The sequence below is a fragment of the Stigmatopora argus genome, chromosome 4 (genome assembly GCF_051989625.1).
Source record: "Stigmatopora argus isolate UIUO_Sarg chromosome 4, RoL_Sarg_1.0, whole genome shotgun sequence".
NCBI classification, from domain to species: domain Eukaryota; kingdom Metazoa; phylum Chordata; class Actinopteri; order Syngnathiformes; family Syngnathidae; genus Stigmatopora; species Stigmatopora argus.
This window is the reverse complement of record NC_135390.1, coordinates 3,867,885-3,888,599: the sequence shown is the minus strand read 5'-3', so window position 1 is coordinate 3,888,599 and position 20,715 is coordinate 3,867,885. Positions and strand designations below refer to the sequence as shown.

Here is a 20,715-nt window from a genome sequence, read left to right as displayed (position 1 = left end):
TGGACACCCTGAATCGCAGAGCACAAGGAGACGGACAACCATGCACACTCACACCCATACCTAGGGGCAATTTAGAGTGTCCAATCAGCCTACCATGCATCTTTTTGGAATGTGGGAGGAAACCAGAGTACCCGGAGGCAACCCACGCAGACTCCACACAGTTGGACCAACCTGGATTTGAACCCAGGACCCCAGAGCTGTGAGGCCGACACGCTAACAACTCACGGCACTGGGCCGCCCTCCTTATGATGTTGACCCTAATAATGTGCTTTTGATCCATACAGTATCTCAGAAATACCATGTGTGATGACTTTTCTTAAGATTTTCCCTTCAAAGTAACACATTTGTACTCCCTATTAAAACCATGATAATGAAAATTGTGAATCAACGATTTTTTTGCCAGGACTTTTGAAGGTTAATGTCGCAATGCCAGACTTTAAAAAACGGGTGATATTAAGATCCTACTAAGCTATATGAAGTCCCATGCAAAGTCATTGAGATGCTTAATTAGCACAGCAACACGTGTATTGGCCGCAGAGGACTTCTGTACAATAATGCATTTCATCCCTCTTTTGGCCTTCGTTTAATGTTGAAAAAATGCATACCAGACAGTATCACATGAGGTCTTGCGAGCCTGTTTCAACGACAGCTTCTGTGTAGCACACTTGTTGGGTACAAATACTTTGGGCTTTTTAAAAATATATATATTTTAGAAAGAAATTCAGGATCAAATTTTTAAAAAAATGCTAGCAAAATCTAGTGAGAAATGATGCTTCTGAATTACACCAACTCTAAATGTTTAACACATTTAGCATTAAAAAGTTAAAATGGAAATAGTTTTTAGTTTTAATGGAAATGCCAAAACTTGGTAATTACGCGATTATGGCTATGAAGTAAACTGCACAAAACAAGATTTTAAAAAAACTTTTTAAAACAAGGGTGGGCAAACCAGTCGCAAAACACAGAGAAAATTACATCTCAATATAGTAAATGGTCTCTCAATCAAAAGAATAATAAAATAAAACAAAAGAAATCAATGTATTCTTCATCAAAGTACCACAGCGGTATCTCGACGTACGAATGCTTCTACTACAATAATAATTCATTCATGCATTTTCCAAACCGCTTATCCTCAAAGGGTGCTGGATCTTATCCCAGCTAACTATGGGCACCATTCAAAAAACCACAAATACAGATTTATTACCTCAACTTTTCTGACCAATCATCTCATCTCTTTCTGAACCGCTTATCCGCACTAGGGTTGCTGGAGCCGATCCCAGCTGACTTCGGGCCAGAGGCGGGGGACACCCTGAATTGTTGGCCAACCAATCGCAGGGCACAAGGAGACTGACAACCACACACTCAAACAAAGGGGCAATTTAGAGTATTCAACCAGCTTACCATGCATGTTTGGGAAGTGGGAGGAAACTAGAGTGCCCGGAGAAAACCCACTTAAGCCAGAGGAGAACATGCAAACTCCACACAGCAAGGACCAACCTGGGATTGAAGACTCCACCCCTGAACTGTGATGCCGATGCGCCAAGCACTCATCCACCATGCCACACAATAATAATTCATTCATTCAATTTCTGAACCGCTTATCCTCACAAGGGTCTCGTGGGGTATTGGAGCCTAAACCCAGCTGACTTCAGACAAAAGGCAGACTACACCCAAGATTGCTCGGCAGTCAGCCGTAGGGCACACAGACAGACAAACGACCATCTGCATTCACACTCATACCACCACCCGCGGGAATCAAGCCCACGCCTGCCCGCACCGAAGTCAGGTGAGTGAACTTCTACACCACAAGGCGGCTTCCCTTATCGTTGATTGCAATTCCCCTTATTAAGCGATAGGTAAAAAAAAACGTACAAAGGCAACGGGGCACATATTTACTCACATAGGGCGGACTTAAACGTCTAAAATTTTCTCAGTATGCACAAAATTCAAGATTCTGTGGATGTTGCTGTATGACGCTGAAAACGTGACTGTCTGGGTACACTGCTTGCTGACACGCTATATTTAAATAGTGAAAAGGTGAACCAGTGAAAAGGGAATGCGCATATCATGCTTAAAGCGTGAAAATTAGCAGTCGCTGATGACGTTTTCGTCTGCTACCAGTGACCGAGACGATCCGGATTAGAGCTGAAATGGGTAAAACGAGATCGGTTTTACCAAAAGCGTATTTAAAAAAAGGCAGTGGCTCCTCAACCAGTAACCGGTCAAATAGTCCCAGGGGCTATTTAGCCGGTAACCTATTATTTAACATTGAGTGAATAGGGGATTTTCTAAACCATTCAACCAATCTTATTGAAATTTGATGTGTTATTGCCAATTGATAGATTTTAACATTAGGTGAATAAGGATTTAATGACAATTATTTAGGCAGTGGCTCCGTAGCCGTAGTTTCTTACTATTTACCCCACATAGAATTCTTACCGGCTAAATAGCCATATGGGGCCATATAGGCTATTTGACCGGTTACCGGCTAAATAGCCCCTGGGACTATTTGACCGGTTACCGGCTAAATAGCCCCTGGGACTATTTGACCGGTTACCGGCTAAGGAGCCACTGCCTTAAAGGCAAAAAATCGCGTACAAAAGTTGTTATACATCGTACACAATTTGAAATGATCAAAAAATATAAATTGGCAAGTATGTATTTATGAAAATATATTGCAATAATTTTCTACCAATTATTTATTGCCGACCCCTGATCATAATATTTATTTTCTCCCCTTCTTTCTTTGCTCCGAATCACTCTGTAGTTTATAGTATAGTATACTACTATAAACTACGGAGATGATCAGCATCAACACGTGCTGAGGGTAATCCTCAGGCGCCTGAGGTGACCTAACAACAACAACAACAGCATCAACACGTCATGTTTACGCTCCAATTCAATTGGGGCAGTAATACGTGGTCAAATTGGCTTACTTACCCGCTATTGCACACCAACGAAGAAGAAGTACAACCGAGACGGCTAAACTTCCGGCGTAGTCGAGGGACAAGCGATGCTCACTTTCTAAGAATGATGACAAATAAACAAAAGTGAGCTAATGTAATATGAGATCAAGCAGATGTTTCCGGGCGTCCGTCGCTTATCACCTGAAGCCATCACGACAGATAGCCAAATATTATGTAAGTACACTCGGTCATTACGTTAGCAACTAGGCTAAAACGTCAATTTTTCCTTCTATCTTTCAAGCGATTTTCATATCAACGTTACCCCCAAGAAAGCTGCTGTAGTTATGACAAAGCGATCCTTCTATTAGGAAACTGGAAATGGCACAATGTCAAATTATTCAAACTATGTTACACGGTCAAATATAGCCTTATTTGTTTGTAATGTTTACGAGGTAATGGTGACTGGGATAATTTGGATTGGTGTTCATATGTTAAAGCTGTGCAAGTGGGGTTTCATATTTACAAGATATCTTAATCCTAGATTTTGGTCAATACTTTGGTGAATAAACAAATAAAGTTCTAATCTAATATAATCTAAATCGTGACTAACCAGAAATGCTTGTGTTGTGATCTCGTGTGGAATGTGCATAGAACCAAACTTTTTGAGAATCTGCAAAACCATTCATAATGGAAAACACTTCACTTAACAAAAGACAACAACTTTTCTATTTTAAAAAAAAGGGCTTTACTTGGTGTTTTAACATTTTACTCGTGAAAAATTTGACTCCTGGCTAAATTGAATTCACCTGAAGTACAGTTGTACCTTTACTTACGAAATTAATTGGTTCCAGAACTAATTTCGTAAGTTGAACTTTTCGTAAGTAGAGCAGTACTTTATATATAAATTCGGTAATTCGTCCTACGGTCTTCAAAACTACAAACTAAACTCTTTAAAATGGATCAAAGTGTCCCAATTTTGAATTGAATTGAATGCTTTTATTGTCATTTTTCAACTTTAATGAGATTTAAAGCTTTCCACAACTAACAACAACAATCAGACAAATAGATAATCAGTAAATAAAAATTAAATAAGTAGTCCAATTGAGATCAGCAGAGCGGAGCGGTCTTGTTCCATCTGAAGTCCAGGATGAGTTCCATGGTTTTGGAGACATTCAGCGCCAAGTTGTTGAGAGTGCACCACTCGCTGAGTCGATGGCCTCAACAACAAATAAACAAACACAAAGATAATAAATATATAACAGTGGTGGTCCGTGCATTTCCTAGTGACGCCTTCAGCAAAAACTATTTTATGGCTATATAACCATCTACTGCAGCTACAGCTGCGACACATGAAAAATAATCAATACATCATTGCACAACAATGGGGTAAATCCACTTCCTAGCAGCATTTAATGATTAAATACAAATACTGGAGCTTTTCAGACATTACAACCGGGCCAGGGGGGTGATTTTCCCGGGAAAAGACAGCGATGAACGTCAATGGCGTACCGGCAAACATTGCCCGAAAATGGGGTAAAATCCAGCCGAAAACAGCATTTATTGATTAAATACAAATACTGGAGCTTTTTAGACATCAGAACCGGGCCCGGAGTATCATTTCCCCGGTTAAAAGACAGCGATGAACGTCGATGCGTCCATATACGTCCATACGCAAAACGGCATAAATTGCACTAAAATGGGGTAAAATCCACTTCCTAGCAGCATTTATTGCTTAAATACAAATACTGGAGCTTTTCAGACATTACAACCGGGCCAGTGGGGTGATTTCCCCGGGAAAAGACAGCGATGGACGTCAATGGCGAAACGGCAAAAATTGCACTAAAATGGGGTACAATCCACTTCCTAGCAGCATTTATTGATTAAATACAAACACTGGAGCTTTTCAGATATCAGAACCGGGCCCAGAGGACAACTTTCCCCGGGAATTTCATACAACTGAAATATTATTTAGGAATATAGCCATAATTTACTCACCAAAAATCCTTTTGAACTGTACACAATATCCATCCTCAATGTTCCCTCTAATTTTTCGTTGGTCTGGGCAGAAAGACAACCTCCCTGAGCCCACTGAGTACCAGTGTGAGCAACATCATCGGTACTCGGATGATTCGCCTAAAGACGTTTCGCCGACGGACGTTTGACAGACGGGCAGGTCGCCGAATGGACGTTCCGCCGAACGGAGGTTTCGCCGAAAACGGGATTCGCGCGCTCACCACCGCCCCCGGATCGTGTGTGTGTGAGTTTTTCAACCTCGGCCCGCGGGCCATATACGGCCCGTTAGGATTTTTAGTCCGGCCCGCCACTGGCGTTGTCCAAATTATAGTAAAAATCAATGTTAGTCTACCATCAATGGCATCCCGGGAATAAGCACTCTTGGGCAGGCAGATGTAGCAGAACCGAGCCGTAAAATGACAGCAATCGGGTCAAATCCATCCTAAAACAGCATTTAATGATTAAATACAAATACTGGAGCTCTTTGGACATTAGAACCGAGCCCAGGGAAGTGAATTCCTCGGTAAAATGTCGCGACGATGTCGCGATGTAGGCAAAAAACGTCTATATACGTCCATTCGCCAAACGGCTCAAAATGCTCTCAAATTCGGTCAAATCCAGCCGAAAACAGCGTTTAATGATTAAATACAAATACTGGAGCTCTTTGGACATTAGAACCGAGCCCAGGGAAGTGAATTCCTCGGTAAAATGTCGCGATGATGTCGCGATGGGGGCAAAAAAACGTCCATATACGTCCATTCGCCAAACGGCTCAAAATGCTCTCAAATTCAAATCCAGCTGAAAACGGCGTTTAATGATTAAATACAAATACTAGTATTTGTATTTAATCATTAAACTAACAAATACTAGTATTTGTATTTAATCATTAAACGCTGTTTGAACGAACGTTCATTCGGCGACCTGTACGTCTGTCAAACGTCCGTCGGCAAAACGTCTTGAGGCGAATCATCCGTTCACGACATCATCATTGCTCGCTATGGGCACACCAGTATCACACCTGCCACAAGCAGGTGCATGTCAATGTTCCCTCTAATTTTTCATGTAAAACATGCTGTAAAACACGAAAAACATAAGAGTGGACAGAGCTACTGCCACTGGCTGCCGCTTAAACGGCGCCATCATGGGGAAAGGGGTAAAAAAAAGAAAAGAAAAAAGAATTACAATTTGTTTTTTACTGCGCGCCATATGATTTCTGCGCAGAGAAGACGAGAGTAGTGCGTAATTGCACACGCGCGCAGCTTAGAGGGAACATTGTCCATCCTCCTTTCTTCCTTCTTTTCTATCGCCATCAAAGCTAATGGTGAAAGTCGAGCCTGTGCTGTCGTATTTCTGGCATAGTCCGTCTTGAAAATTGCTTTAAATCAACACAACAATATATTTGCGTGTGCAGCTCGCTCCAGATACAGTTTGTTAGCTCTGGCTAGTCCACTCTATCACTAGCCAATCATAGTTGGTGAAAGCAATGACGTATCCCTACGCCTGCGAGAAGGCAATGACGTATCCCTACGCCTGCGACAAGGCAATGACGTATCCCCACCCTGTGAGAAGGCAATGACGAATCCCTACGCCTGCGAGAAGGCATTGTGGTGTTGCCAACTCGAAATCTGATTGGTTAAAGCAACAGTCTTATCGACGCTTGCTTAATGCAGCAGAGCCTGCAGAACTGATTGTGATAGCCTTGAGGCAGATTTCTGACCCTGGCAACAAATAATGGCTGAAATGTGATTGGTTAAATGCTTCAATATGAAAACACACATCTGGAAGCAGTGCAACCAGGGGGGAAAACAATGAAAGGAAGCTAAGAGACAATTTTGAATTATTTAATAAGTATTCATGGACAAAATATAATTAACATCAGTCTGTGACTCAGATATTTCTTAGGCCAGCAGAGAAGTCCTTGAGTCCCTGACAGCACACCACTGATATATAGTAATGATAAATAAATAATCAACAAATAGTAATAACTATTTATATGTGCGTTACACGTTTTAAAGTTCCAAAAGTCATTGGACAAACTAACATAATCATGAATCAGATTTAACTTATTTTTCAACTTTTTTGTCCAGGACATGTACATCTATTTACCTATCATTTTGTCTACTAACTTGAATATGTTCAACTACAGTTAACTTGGTTGGGCAATGCTCAACCGTCATTTTAATTAAACAATTGAGTCATCAAACAAATTCTGGAAATTATTATACTTTTGCTTCTTTTCAGCATGTGGTGAGCAGAACAGGAGCAGAAAGGTGGTGTGCGACCAGCAGCAGTTTTTTTTTAGCATAGATGAAGCATGAAGAGCCCAGTGCACAGATGCAGGGACACGGAGCAAAACCGTGGGCAAACATGGCCAGGAAGCAGTTACTTAATGGCAGAACATCGCATCCCCATCTCCAAGGACGTCATCACCTCAACATCTGCCTCTGCCATGTGGTTCATCAAGGATGCCTGTGGCATCATTTGCGCTATTATCACATGGCTGCTAGTTTTTTATGCTGAGTTTGTGGTGCTGTTTGTAATGCTGCTGCCCTCCAAAAATCTGACCTACAGCATTGTCAACGGGTCTCTTTTCAACATTCTGGCCTTTCTGGCCCTTGCCTCACACATCCGAGCCATGTGCACAGATCCAGTAAGTGATTTACTCAGATGCTTGATTTGTGTGCTTTAAAAATGTCATTTCCTCACATAGTGGCCCCAGCCACAGATAATTGTAGCTGACATGCCTCAAGATAATTGCCAGGTGAACCTCACAGTGGTTTATTGATGCTTGCAGCGTCAAACTCTCACAACTTATTTATTCTTTTCATGTTTTAGTGTGTCTTCTTGCAAGTTGTTCGTCAATACCGGACTTTGAAATCAATTTCAGCTGCTTGGATTCATTACAGATCGGTTTCCGGCACGTAACTACAGTTTATAACGACTTCCATTGCGCGCAAAATATACCGAAAGAGATAGCGAAATCGACAGGACCACCATGGATTATTGTTAGAGCTGATTAGCCAAGACGTCGGCGTCGGAATAGGAATCGAAAGCGAGGTTGTAGAGTGGTTCGATTAACTAAACTCGGAAAGTTAACTGAGGCTACACCATTAGCCAGATTAGATGAATGAACCAACACCGTTAACCACGCCATTAGCTAAATTAGCCGAACTTACACCGTTAGCTACGTTAGACTTCTACACGTCCGTTAGATGAGCCTACTCGCCCCCTTGCCGGACCTAAACCTCTTCAAGATGAACCAGCAATGGGTGAGTCTCCGAGGGATTTATGTGGCCCTAAGCGTCTTTTAGCCGGACTGCTAATCCAATAGACAGGCATCCAGTAGACAGGCATCCAGTAGACAGGCATCCAGTAGACCGACAGCAAGGCTTTGTTCTTGTTTTTTAAAGCATGGGGATGTCGACCATCTTCATGTAGATTAAGGCTAGCTTTACCATGAAGGTTTACTCCAACCCTAATTTATGCTTATATGGGAAAAAGAGTAAGGGTTGATGCTCCATCTTTTGCAACAGTAAAAATGTTCGACAGTTTAATTAAAAAGGTTTAGAGAGAAGATGACCGGAGTGCTGACTGGTAAGCAACAACTATCATTAAAGAAAACATTGAATGCCTGTACAAAATAGTGATGGATGATATTACGTCACTTATGAGTAAGAAAAGTTTTAGCAATCTTTCAAACTGTTAAAAATATGCCTATTTGGATATTTTTGTCAAAGTTGTGTGACACACTTTTTGTAGACTGATCTTTAAAGTATTGGCAATGGTTCTTACAGGGTGCAGTACCGAAAGGCAATGCTACCAAGGAATACATTGAAAGTCTTCAGCTAAAACCAGGACAGGTGGTCTACAAATGCCCCAAGTGCTGTAGCATCAAGCCTGACCGAGCACATCATTGCAGGTAATAGAAAATATTTTCATATGGTCAAGTTATAGATACTACCGATGCAGTACAGTACAAGTCATGCTTAGCTAGAGGTGAATCTTTAAGTTGACCACAACTAGAACTAATTTTATACCAAATTGACAATTGTTTTGATAATTGAATAATCATTTGAGACCCTCTTGAACCTCAAATTGTTCAATATCTCTGAAATTGAATATCTTAATACAGTCGTTCTTAACCTTTTTGGAGCTACCGTACCCCACCAGTTCATATGCGCATTCATCAAACCCTACTTTAGTGTAAAATAAAATGTTTTTTTTCTTCAAATTCAAGATATGTGAATTCCTCGCAGCACTGGTTGGCCAAGCAATGTCACGTGATCATCTGCAGCCAGTGATGGTCAAGCGGGGCATGTTATCATGAATAGACATGATGAGTCAATGTGTCTTGACCTCCGTGGCAGAGGCTCCACCGAACCCCTGAGACCGACTCACCGAACCCCTAGGGTTCGATCGAACCCAGGTTAAGAACCACTGTCTTAATATGAAACATCCAAATTTTTTCTCTCATCCTGCATACAATTCTAGTTTATTAGCTTTGTTTAATAAAAATAGCACATGTAAAACTAAAGTTACGTATGTAGCTACAGTTCTATGAATCCTGAGTGACAGCCAGTGGTGCTGCTGTAAGCACTTAATGATACCAACGAAATCACCTGTGACCCCAGTTTGACCTCCGGAGCGGTATATAGTTCCGGATCAACCGTAGTTTCAGTCCTTACAAAATCTCGTGCAAGCACGAGGAATCTGAGTAACGCTCATTCGGGATTCATAGAACCGTAGTTACGCACATAACTTTTTTTCTATTTCATCCCTCCTGACCACTCAAGGCAGTGCTGTAAGCACTGAATGACCAAAACCAGCAAGGTCACCAAGATTTCAAGACGCAAACCTCACCGGGTAGCCTCCGTGATTTCGGAGACCACACCCAGCGCGTAGGGAGGTGACATCCAGGGAGCAGAATCTGAAAAATGTGTCATGAGAACACCATGAAGCAGTGGCACAAAAGTCCTACAGGAACACATCAGGGATGTCCAGGATGTAGCAAGGCTCCTGGTAGAGTGGGAATGCACCCCTGAGGATGGCGGGCACTCAGCCACCAGTAAGACTGACAGATTGTGTCCACGATCCAATGATAGAGGACGGGAGTTATAAAACATCCACCCATCCATAAATCACGCTTTATCTATTCTCTAATCCTTATAAAGTGTGATGTACGGATGTGTGTGTGTGTGTGTGTGTGCATCTGGTAAGTCGCTGCCGGAAATTCTTCCCAAAATGACGTTTGTAAATGACGTGGAAAGGCGTCTTGGGTCAGCGCATCCAGCACCATCGTGTCTTGCCAAGTCTTTCCGTCACGACAGGAAAACAAATGTTTCGGGTAGCAGGAATAGATAAAGCGTGATTTTTGGATGGGTGGATGTTTTATGTTAACATTCTCACGCTACTTTTGTCCAAACCCTGCGTCATAGAGAGTTGACATTATGGTGGCCAGAAACGGCTGTCTGATCCAAACCGTGCATCGTAGAGAGTTGACATTATGGTGGCCAGAAACGGCTGTCGAATCCTAATAAACGAGTGATTGAATTTCTTTACCTTCTCTAAGTGTGTAATCTCAAGCTTTGAGCATTTGCAAGTATTAACGATGTGTATGCCTGACCTGAAATATGTTAGCTTGCTGCTCTCTTGTGGTGGCAACAGCACCGCTATTGTGTGAGTATTTATTTTCGTCATATTTTCACTTTGGTTTACAATGTTTTACCAAAAATAACACCCAAACATTGCTTAAATAGGTAAAATTCGTCAGCCTTTCTTTTGAAATTGACTGCCACTTTTCCATACTTATTCCTAAAAAGCATACTCTTGCTTCTGTATATACATTCCTTTTTGCACACTTTACATACGTTTGCACTGTCATTTTCACCAATTATGCCAAAAAAGAGTTCTCATTTCGTTTTGAGTTGGGAAAGGTGTAAACAATTGAAGCGCAACAAGATGGCAGCACAATCTTCTGCATTCCAAAGTGGTGGCGAGGCTTCCACCTCGGTGGGACCTCATGATTCTGCATCTATATCATGGTTACATAGCCCCAGCCATGCTCAGATGCCTATTACTGAGAGTTTGGACTTAGCAGGGGCAATATCATCAGTGGCGCCCGCAGAAAATAGGGAGGAGGTTTGTATAGCCAGTTGTAACAAAAAGTCTTCAGCTACTTCAGCTACTGGGGCTGGTCAGACTTGCGCTCAGCGTAGAAGTGGCCGGCGAAGAGCCACTAAGGCCCTGGCAGATGCTCGGGCTGATGAGACTAAGGAACTGTGTGCTATTCGCATTGGCCGAATGGCTGAATCGGCAACAGCTGATATGGCTCTTTTGGTATCCTACTAATGCTTTGGTTTGATTGAATTGAACTGCTGAATTTCTTCTCATATCACATCTGTACATTTTGCTTGATTAATTTGAAGTGCTGAACTTCTGTAACATACCTGTACATAATTGTATACACGTTTGCTGTGCTATGCGTGTAACTGAAATTTTCCTTTCTCTAACCCATTTTTCGAAACCAATTTTTTTTAATAGCGCAACAATTGTCTTTTGGTCCCCCCTGCTTGTTTCTTATGAAGTAAGGTAACATAGTTACTTTCATATTTGAATAAGTAGGAAAGTAATTATTTTTCTAATTTCAAAACAAAAAAGATGTGATAATTATCATGATATATATATATATATATATATATATATATATATATATATATATATATATATATATATATATATATATATATATATCGACATTTTTTTATTTTATTGTGTTAAGTTGTCAGGTCCGCGCCTAACATTCAATAAAGTCGAACACAAGTAAGCACACTGAGACAGATAGTGAGTTTAAAAAAAAATATCTGCCTATCATTCATCCCGTCACTTTGTGACCGGACGTTTCGTCGAAAGACGTTTGGTCGACCGGACGTTTGGTCGACCGGACGTTTGGTCGGTGGGTTCGCTTGCTGTCAAATTATGACAGAGTTTACTGTTGATATTTTGATATAAGATATTTAGATATTACACTCTCTCTCTCTCTCATGATTATAATTTTGCAAGCTGGTTTCAACAGTAACAACCCGGCGACCAAAGGTCAGTTCTACCATACGTCCGTTCTACCAAACGTCCGGTCGACCAAACGTCCGGTCGACCAAACGTCCGGGGACCAAACGTCTTTCGACGAAACGTCCGAATACCCCGTCACTTGATAGTTAATATACCAGTTAGATGACAACTACTCATGTGCAAACAACGCCGCTAATATAGTCAGTGAATTAGCCCTGATGTTAAGCTATTGCTAAACCTTATGGTCATCAAAATGAATGAGGGACCGGGTCCAAGTAAGAAAACAAAAAAATATCACTTTCATATGGAATGGTAGGTGGACTTTTTTTTTCACGGTGTCATTTTCAAAGTGTGTTTGCCTCATCTGCCGGTCTACCATCGAATACCAAAGAAGGAAGATATAGAGCAGCATTTTCGGACTGTTCGTGGAAATTACGACACGACTTCCCACCGAAAACGAGCTGAGAAAGTGAAACGTTAACAAACTAAAATCCCAGTTGTCCGGCCAGCAGTCATTTTTCACACAACATACTACAAAAGCGAAAGCCGCCACCGAAGCGTCCTTCCGGGTGAATCACGCCATCGTAAAAAACAAAGTCCTTCCAAGACGGAGAGATTCTAAAAGAGGCATTTGTTGAAGCAGCTGACTCATTGTTCCGGGACTTCAAAAATACGGAAGAAATATTATCTTCAATCAAAGCTCTGCAGCTGTCAAGACATAGTTACACGTCGCTGTGAAGCCATGATTGGGGATTTAACGCGGCACATGTGGAAAGACATCAGGGATTGTGAGTGTTTCTCACTGCAGTTGGACAAATCTACGGATGTATGTCGAATGGTGTTTAGTGATATCACTGCAAAAGAAGAGCTATTAACAGTACTTCCCATGAAAGAACAGACGCGAGGAGAGGACATATTTCAGATGTTTGAAGATTATTAAGTAAAAATACCGTTCCATCATGACTGATAAACATTTGGAAGTGTGCTTGAGGCTGGCTGTCAGCAGCTACACTCTGGACAATACATCCCTGACTGAAATTCAGTGCAAGTCATCAAAGTAAACTCAAGTAATTCCCCCAAAAAGTTAAGTTAATTATTATGTGTTTTGCAACATTGGGTCATTTGGGTTATGCAAGGTAAATCAACATACATTGTACATACAAAGAATCCTCAATACATTGGAAAATAATTAGATATTTTGCATTTTTTGGGGGGGTAGATCATTTTGACTTGGTCATTTTGTAAGTAGCTCGCATGCTGAAAAAGTGTGAGCACCCCTGATGTAGGTGAATGGTAAAACTTTCAGCGATTGAGGCCACTCAAATTGCGGATAGGCCCAAAACTGCTGGTCTTCTTTGGTGTGGAATACAAGCAGGCGGGGGCAACGTTGAGGATCCACAGGCTCAATGGCCAGGAGAGAAGACAAGTCAAATAGTTTGATAGTTTATTTTGAAAATGGATGAAAATTATTTTTGTTTTCTACTCGGTGTTTAATTGATTTGAATAAAAACAATACTGGCAGCCAGATTATTAGCTTCTTGAAATAATTATTAGTAGCAGCTTTTTTTCTGAAGACACTCCAGTATCTACCATGATTTTTATGAACTTGTAAACACGTCACTTGTCCTGTATGTGAATTGAGCACTGTTATAATGTATTCTCACATTTCTGTCTGACTTTCTAAGTGTTTGCAAACGCTGCATACGGAAGATGGACCACCACTGCCCCTGGGTCAACAACTGTGTTGGGGAGAACAATCAAAAGTACTTTGTGCTCTTTACGGTATGTTTTCTATGCTGTTTTGTAAGTTGCTGCTTTTCTTCAGCAACGATTGATGTATGTGTATTCTAAGGTATATGACAAATTTTGTGTCACTTAAATCTTGTTTTCAGATGTACATTGCTCTTGTCTCTCTCCACGCTCTATTCTTGGTGGTTTTCCATTTTCTCTACTGCTTTGAAGATGATTGGACAAGTAAGTATGTGTTTTCTCTCTTGTTAATATTTACAGTAGTGGTGTTTTTACATTCATATGGATCATTAGATTTGGATCCTAAAGTTCATTTAGAAACTTTTTAAAATGTTGATTCTGATTCTTGGAACAATTTAAAAATGTTTATACTGTTGTGCAAACACATTGTGGCTGTAATTAAAAATGCCTCAATTCATGGTTAAAAGTTTTTCTTGGGCTCCTGAATTTTGAATTATCTTTATTAAAGGTCATGATTCCGTCCTTAACAATGTCTTTGGTTCAGTTAAAAATCAAATGGAAGTCACTTGCTAATTTAAAATAAAAAGGTGCTTAAATTGTTGAAGGGGGAGACACAATATTTTTCTAACTAAAAGCCACTATGTTGTTTCTGTCCATTTGTACACTGTGGCTTTTATATTGGAAATGTTTGTGTGTATATATATATATATATATATATATATATATATATATATATATATATATATATATATATATATATATATATATATATATATATATATTTACAAACAAGCTTCATAATCTTTTTGTTAAAAATAAAAAGAATTATATCTGCATTTCTCTCTGCAGCCTTGCACATCACAATGGTGTTTTCACTTAGGGTGTGTTTAAAGTCTCTTGAGTTTTTAGTTTAATACCCCAGGAGAAGACCCTTCATGCGATTACAAAAGAACCATTGAAGTCTAACCATGAATGATTAGACATATTTTGAAAGAATGGATATTGAAATGTTATTATTAAGTGGCTCTCAGCTGCTACACTAGCACAGACAAAGCTTGCCAGAAGCTTTGTCAGACTTCATCAACAACTCTGAGGATTTTATAAATGAATAGGACTCCATCTGATGCTACAAGCTGACGAACGATTTTAAAAGGAGGGATATCTTCTGTTTGCCACAGCAAGAAGATGCTAGACCCAATTATCACTTTTCAACCAGTATTTAGGACTTTATTGCACAGGAAGTCTCCATCCAATGCTTGATCCCATAACAGAACAACAGTTTGAGGCTAATTGGAGCGTTTTACTTTGTTATGATAAAAAGAGGATATGTGTCCTACAACAAAGCTGCTATACAAGGCATAGCATTGATAGCCTTTGACCCTGAGCCTGAGTACATCAGATGTTATCGAAAGTTTTTAAAAGGACTTTGTCCGCTTCAAGCTTAGAAGGTAAGGCAAAGTTTTTTTTTCTTTGTCTTTGTAAATGTTGCGAACTGTTCTTTTCTTCCTCAAGGTTTCAGGCTGCCCCAACGAACCCTTTAATTTAATTGAATAGTGGAAAACTTTGTGATATCGACAAACATTGTATTGTTGCTCAAAGGCTCACTATTTTGTTTTAATAAAATTGGAGATTCACACCCCTAGTATCTATGTGGCATACCATGCTATTCATTTATGAAAATTATCATTAATTAGTTACAGTTTAGTCACACATTTCAATTTTCAGTGACATTTTAAAAGCCACTTTACCAATTAACTCTGGTTTGTACAATGTCTTGGTTTTGTCTGGGCCAGTCAAGGTAGTACGTATTTTTTCTCCAAATTTGGATGTATGGTCTCAACTCTGCTTTTTAATTCCTCAGATTCCTTGTGAAAATGTTACATTTTTGTGTGAAATTGGGCTCATTAGATTGAGCGTCTTATAATTCGCCGAGCTATGGCTGAATGCTATATGTCTTTCAGATCTAATCCCAAACATGCTCTACCAATGGTTTGTAGTTCTTATGGTAAAACACAATTTCATTTTATATAATGGCTTCACTCATCTAAGAGGATTTCTTTATCCAAAAAAGAGGACTTCATCATGTATTTCATAGTGGTTATTTAAAAAAAGACAAAACAAGAAATCATTGGGGGGAGGGGCAGCTTTATTGATTATGTCACCAAATTTCCCTCAATTTCATCCCGCTTCAGTTCAGGCAGTCCATACTTCTCATTAGCTTTATTCTGGCAAATAATCGACACTTCTGAAAAGTCACTGTCTTTTACTTTGACCCCTACATTTTCAATTGAATTGTAAGATCAGATTTTTAAAGAGATCCTGGCAGTAGGTAGCACACATTTTTTTGTAAATTTTGCAAAGTTGTAATTTTCACATAAGGGTTATTTTTTTTTAAATTCGTTTTAAATGGCTTAACTCATTTGCTGTCATTGATGTAGTTGGACACCCAATCCATTAAAATGTTATGGTCTAGCGAGAGATCATTCATCCCTCCCAATTGAAATGGATTGGATGTCTGTTGGCGTTAGTGACACTGAAACATGATCATTCAATGCCAGCCTTCTGAGTAAAATGCATTGAAGTTCTGTCAATACCGCCAAATGGGTTACCATATTTTCACACCTAGAAACACCGCCTGAAAGGGCGCCGTCTCAGTTGCGGATTTATTTTCAGTTTTTTGTCAATACAAAAGGTGCCTCGGCTGATTGGGCGCTAGCTTGACACTAGGTTAGTGTGTTATGCCAGCGGTCCCCAACCTTTTTCTCACCGCGGACCGGTTAAGCTCTTTCTATTTTCTCGCGGACCGGCTAATGGGGAGGGTGACAACTTAAGACAAAATTGTGTGGGCGTGGGGTCAGTGCAAGAATAGCACCTACGGCAGTAAAAAAAACAAGTCCCAAGCATAAGAAAAAATATTTATCATTATTATAACAACTTTTCTCATTTCAAGTGGGAAGCCGAGATTGAAAACGTTAATATTTTTTACTCTGACGGACTGGCACTAGGTAGCTCGCAGACCGGTACTAGGTAGCTCGCGGACCGGTGGTTAGGGTCCACTGTGCTAGTGTATGTTGTGCTACCATGTTTTTTTTAAAGGCAGCATGAGCAAAACTAAGTTTGATAGTGCCTTATTGAGGTAAAAGGTACACTTTAATAGAAGTTAAAGCAGTTAAACATCTACAAGGCCATTAAACTCCTCATCTTCTGCATCTGATATAAAGACTTCGGCGAGGTGAGCGAGTTCATGCTATGCTCCTCACTCTCTGAGTTGTTGCCGGGGTATTCCGGGAACTTGATGCCAGCTTTGGCGAAAGCTCAAACAACAGTGCTGGCCGACACTTGAGCCCAGTCATCCACAATACATTGAAATATTGTTCCGTAACTCGCCCAAAGCTGCCTGCCGGTCTTTGTATAACTAGGTGTATACCATCGGACATCCATTGCTTCAAAGTGATTCGCAACTTGGTTTTGAATGCTCTGTTTATGGCAATGTCCAGCGAGTAATTGTAGTTCCTTCGTCAAGCCTACCGGAATGACGGCAAGCTCGGAGTTCATATGCCTCGTTTCACGGACATCCACATTTTCACTACATAAAAATAACACGTCAGCAAAAAATGCACCCAGACAATCAAGCGGTCAGGGTCATACAACGAGATCTACAAAATCTTGAATTTAATGCATACAAAAGATGCAACGACTGATTAGGCGCCACTTTTAAGTGCGCCCTGTAGGTGTGAAAATACGGTACAGTGGTACCTTTGTATTCCTGTTGCACTGGTTAGTGTTTCCATAACATAGCTGACTACGGATTGTCTCTAACATCTATCAGTCTAGAAATGATCCCCTAAGAAATAGATAATCTTAGAGTGTAGTAGAACTTCATATTACCCTCTTCTCTGCCCTTGTCCTTTTCCTCCTTTATGTCCTCATTACCCAGAGTGCAGTTCCTTCTCTCCACCAGCAACAGTCATCCTCCTCATACTCCTGTGCTTTGAGGGTCTCCTCTTCCTCATCTTCACCTCTGTGATGTTTGGTACCCAAGTCCATTCCATCTGTACTGATGAAACTGTAAGTAACCCTTTTAGTTATCGTAATCCTTCTTCCTTCGTTCCTCTGCTGCATTTGGCCTGATAATAAGCATTTCTCTTTGCAGCTTGAAATTTTACCCTTTTAAACCCAAAAACAAACCTCAACCCTAACACACTGATTTTTTTTTTATCATCAAAATCAACTTTTGGCCTTGAGCCAAAATGAGCCTTGTGACATGGTTTAACATTCAAATGTTTGTAAGTTGTTGATGAATTGAAAAAGCCTGCGAAAGGCAAACTCCTCAGAAAACGTGTACATCTAAATTCAGCGACAGTTTGATGTTAAGGGAAACAAAATTCAAGTATCTCGATGGATACAAACTCACATCTTTAAGCAAACAAGACTAATATGGTGGCCATGTCACTGTTGGTTGCTCGAGTTGGTCTTTGATTCCAGGCTACGACTGCCCATTATCAAAGTTGTTGGGCAAGGCACGGACGGAACTCTATTCAGTGTTTCTCAACATTTTTGAGCTGTGCCACACTTTTTGCAATCTCAAGTCACACCGCCATCTGAAAATCTTCTAATTTACTATGTCACCTATAATAACAATATGAAGTTCTGATCAAAGTTTTATCAACAGAAATAAAATAAACCCCAAAAATTATTCTAAATCTAAATTCACCTTGACGTCTTAATGTCTGCGTACCCCGAATATCTTCTGGTTTGAGTGATGTAAAAATAAGTAATGTAACGTTTTCAATCTCGTAATTTTATTACTTTTACTCCCAATATTACTTAAATCTACCATTACTTGAAAAGCAACGTTGTGCTCACACAGACAGTACATTGCCAAATGTTGATACCCTTGAAACTAAACAACTTCCGTCCGGTTCACGTAACGTGAAAACGACTTAAATCTCGTAACATTAAGACATTTTCCTCTCAACTTCAATCTCCTAACATTATGCAAAGAGCAGTTTTGTGCTCACATAGACTTAACCTTAACAAAAGTTGAAGCCCGTGAAGCCAAACAACTACCGGTTCTTACAGAAAATAAGCAACAACATGACGTTAATCTCATTGTAAGGCCGGCCCGGTGGATGAGTGGTTAGCGTGTGGAGTTTGCATTTTCTCCCCGGGCCTGCGTGTGTTTCCTCCGGGTACTCTGGTTTCCTCCCACATTCCAAAGAAATCCATGGTAGGCTGATTGGACACTCTAAATTGCCCCTAGGTATGGATGCAAATGTCTCTATCAGTTTTGCACACCGAGAGGCTGAAATTCCTGCCCATTCTTCCTGGCAAAAGAAGCTCAACCTCAGTGAGGTTGGATAGAGAGCGTTTGTGAAAAGCAGTCTTTAGGTCTGGACTTTGACTTGGCCATTATAACACCTGGTTATGTTTATTTGTGAACCATTCCATTGTAGATATGGCTTTATGTTTTAGATCATTGTCCTGTTGGAAGATAAATCTCTGTCCAAGTCTCAGGTCTTGTCCAGACTCCAGGTTTTCTTCCAGAATGGTCCTGTATTTAGCTCCATTCATCTTCCCATCAATTCTAACCATCTTCCAAAGCAGGCCCAAACCATGAGACTGCCTCCACCATGTTTGACAGTGGGGATGGTGTGTTGAGGGTAATGACCTGTGCTTTTACGCCAAGAATATCGTTTTGCATTGTGGCCAAAAAGTTTGATTTTGGTTTCATCTGACCAGAGCACCTTCTTCCACATGTTTGGTGTGTCTCCCAGGTGGCTTGTGGCAAAGTTTAAATCAGACTTTTTCTGGATATCTTTGAGAAATGGCTTTCTTCTTGCCACTCTTTCATAAAGGCCAGATTTGTATAGTCACTACACAAATCTGGCCTTTATGAAAGAGTGGCAAGAAGAAATCATACGCTGTAGTGTATGACTGATTGTTGTCGTATGTAGAGACTCCCACCTCAGCTGTAGATCTCTGCAGTTGATCCAGAGTGATCATGGGCCTCTCAGCTGCGTTTCTGATCAGTCTTCTCCTTGTTCGAGCTGAAAGTTTGGAGTGACTGCCGGGTACTGGTAGATTTGCAGTGGTCTGATACTCCTTCCAACTCAATATGATTGCTTGCACAGTGCTCAGTGACGTGTTTAAAGCTTGGGACATATTTTTGTATCCAAATTCGCCTTTAAACGTCTTCACAACAGTATCTCAGATCCATCTGGTGTGTTTCTTGGTCTTCATGTTAGGCCTTTTCCTCTATATAGAAGTACTGTGTTGGCAAGAAATGCACCAAGGCATTCAAGTAGTCAAGGTCATTCAGCACATCTAAAGAATTTAGAATGTAGTGCATACACAAAGCTGAGTGATTGGCCGCCTTTGTCCATTTGAAATAACATTTTTAGTCTTTTAAATGCGCCCTATAGGCGTGAATATACAATGATCGTATTTTTACCCCATCATCTGAGAAATTATGGTATTAAATTATCGGTATGAATGCTGTAGAGTATAAATGATTTTTCAATCGCCGTGCATGCTGCCATCTAGATTTGAGGGGCATGAAAACATTTTGATTATTAGGTGTTATGTCCCTAATGTAGCTCCTCCGTTCAGCTAACGCTGTTCGCTTTTCTTTCACTTTGGAAGTACTGGCTGGAACATTGAAATTACTCCAACAGCTAAAATATTTTTTTCCTCTTCGAACCTACTGTGGAGTGTGTATTCTGACTCGAGGTACAATAAAATACACACGTCTCAACGGTAAACTACAACTAGAAAACCTCAATATTTTCAATATGGCTGCATTTTGTCTGTCAGTTTCCGTACTGAGACATTATTCCTACCGAGGAAAAGTGGGAATTAATGTATTTTAATACACAATTTCAATAGTCGTGGATATTTATTTTTGTTTTTAATATTGCTGATAGCGGCTCAGTGGCTGAGTGGTTAGCACGTCGGCCTCACAGTGGGGGACCTGAGTTCAAATCCAGGTCGGTCCACCTGTGTGGGTTTTCTCCGAGTA

The 20,715-nt window shown here is 40.4% G+C and overlaps 1 protein-coding gene across 2 annotated transcripts in view; it reads left to right on the top strand.

Moving 5' to 3' along the window:
- The first annotated feature begins 2,948 nt into the window (after positions 1 to 2,948).
- The window catches only part of LOC144073323 (palmitoyltransferase ZDHHC3-like), a 29,569-nt gene continuing 11,802 nt past the window's right edge, over positions 2,949 to 20,715 (top strand). For both annotated transcript variants that reach the window (XM_077599057.1, XM_077599058.1), the window contains exons 1-6: positions 2,949 to 3,140; positions 7,161 to 7,569; positions 8,714 to 8,838; positions 13,670 to 13,766; positions 13,877 to 13,958; positions 17,632 to 17,762. In XM_077599057.1, the coding sequence (XP_077455183.1) occupies positions 7,234 to 7,569; positions 8,714 to 8,838; positions 13,670 to 13,766; positions 13,877 to 13,958; positions 17,632 to 17,762 (771 nt within the window). In that variant the 5' untranslated portion in view covers positions 2,949 to 3,140; positions 7,161 to 7,233. The remainder of the gene's footprint in view (positions 3,141 to 7,160; positions 7,570 to 8,713; positions 8,839 to 13,669; positions 13,767 to 13,876; positions 13,959 to 17,631; positions 17,763 to 20,715) is intronic.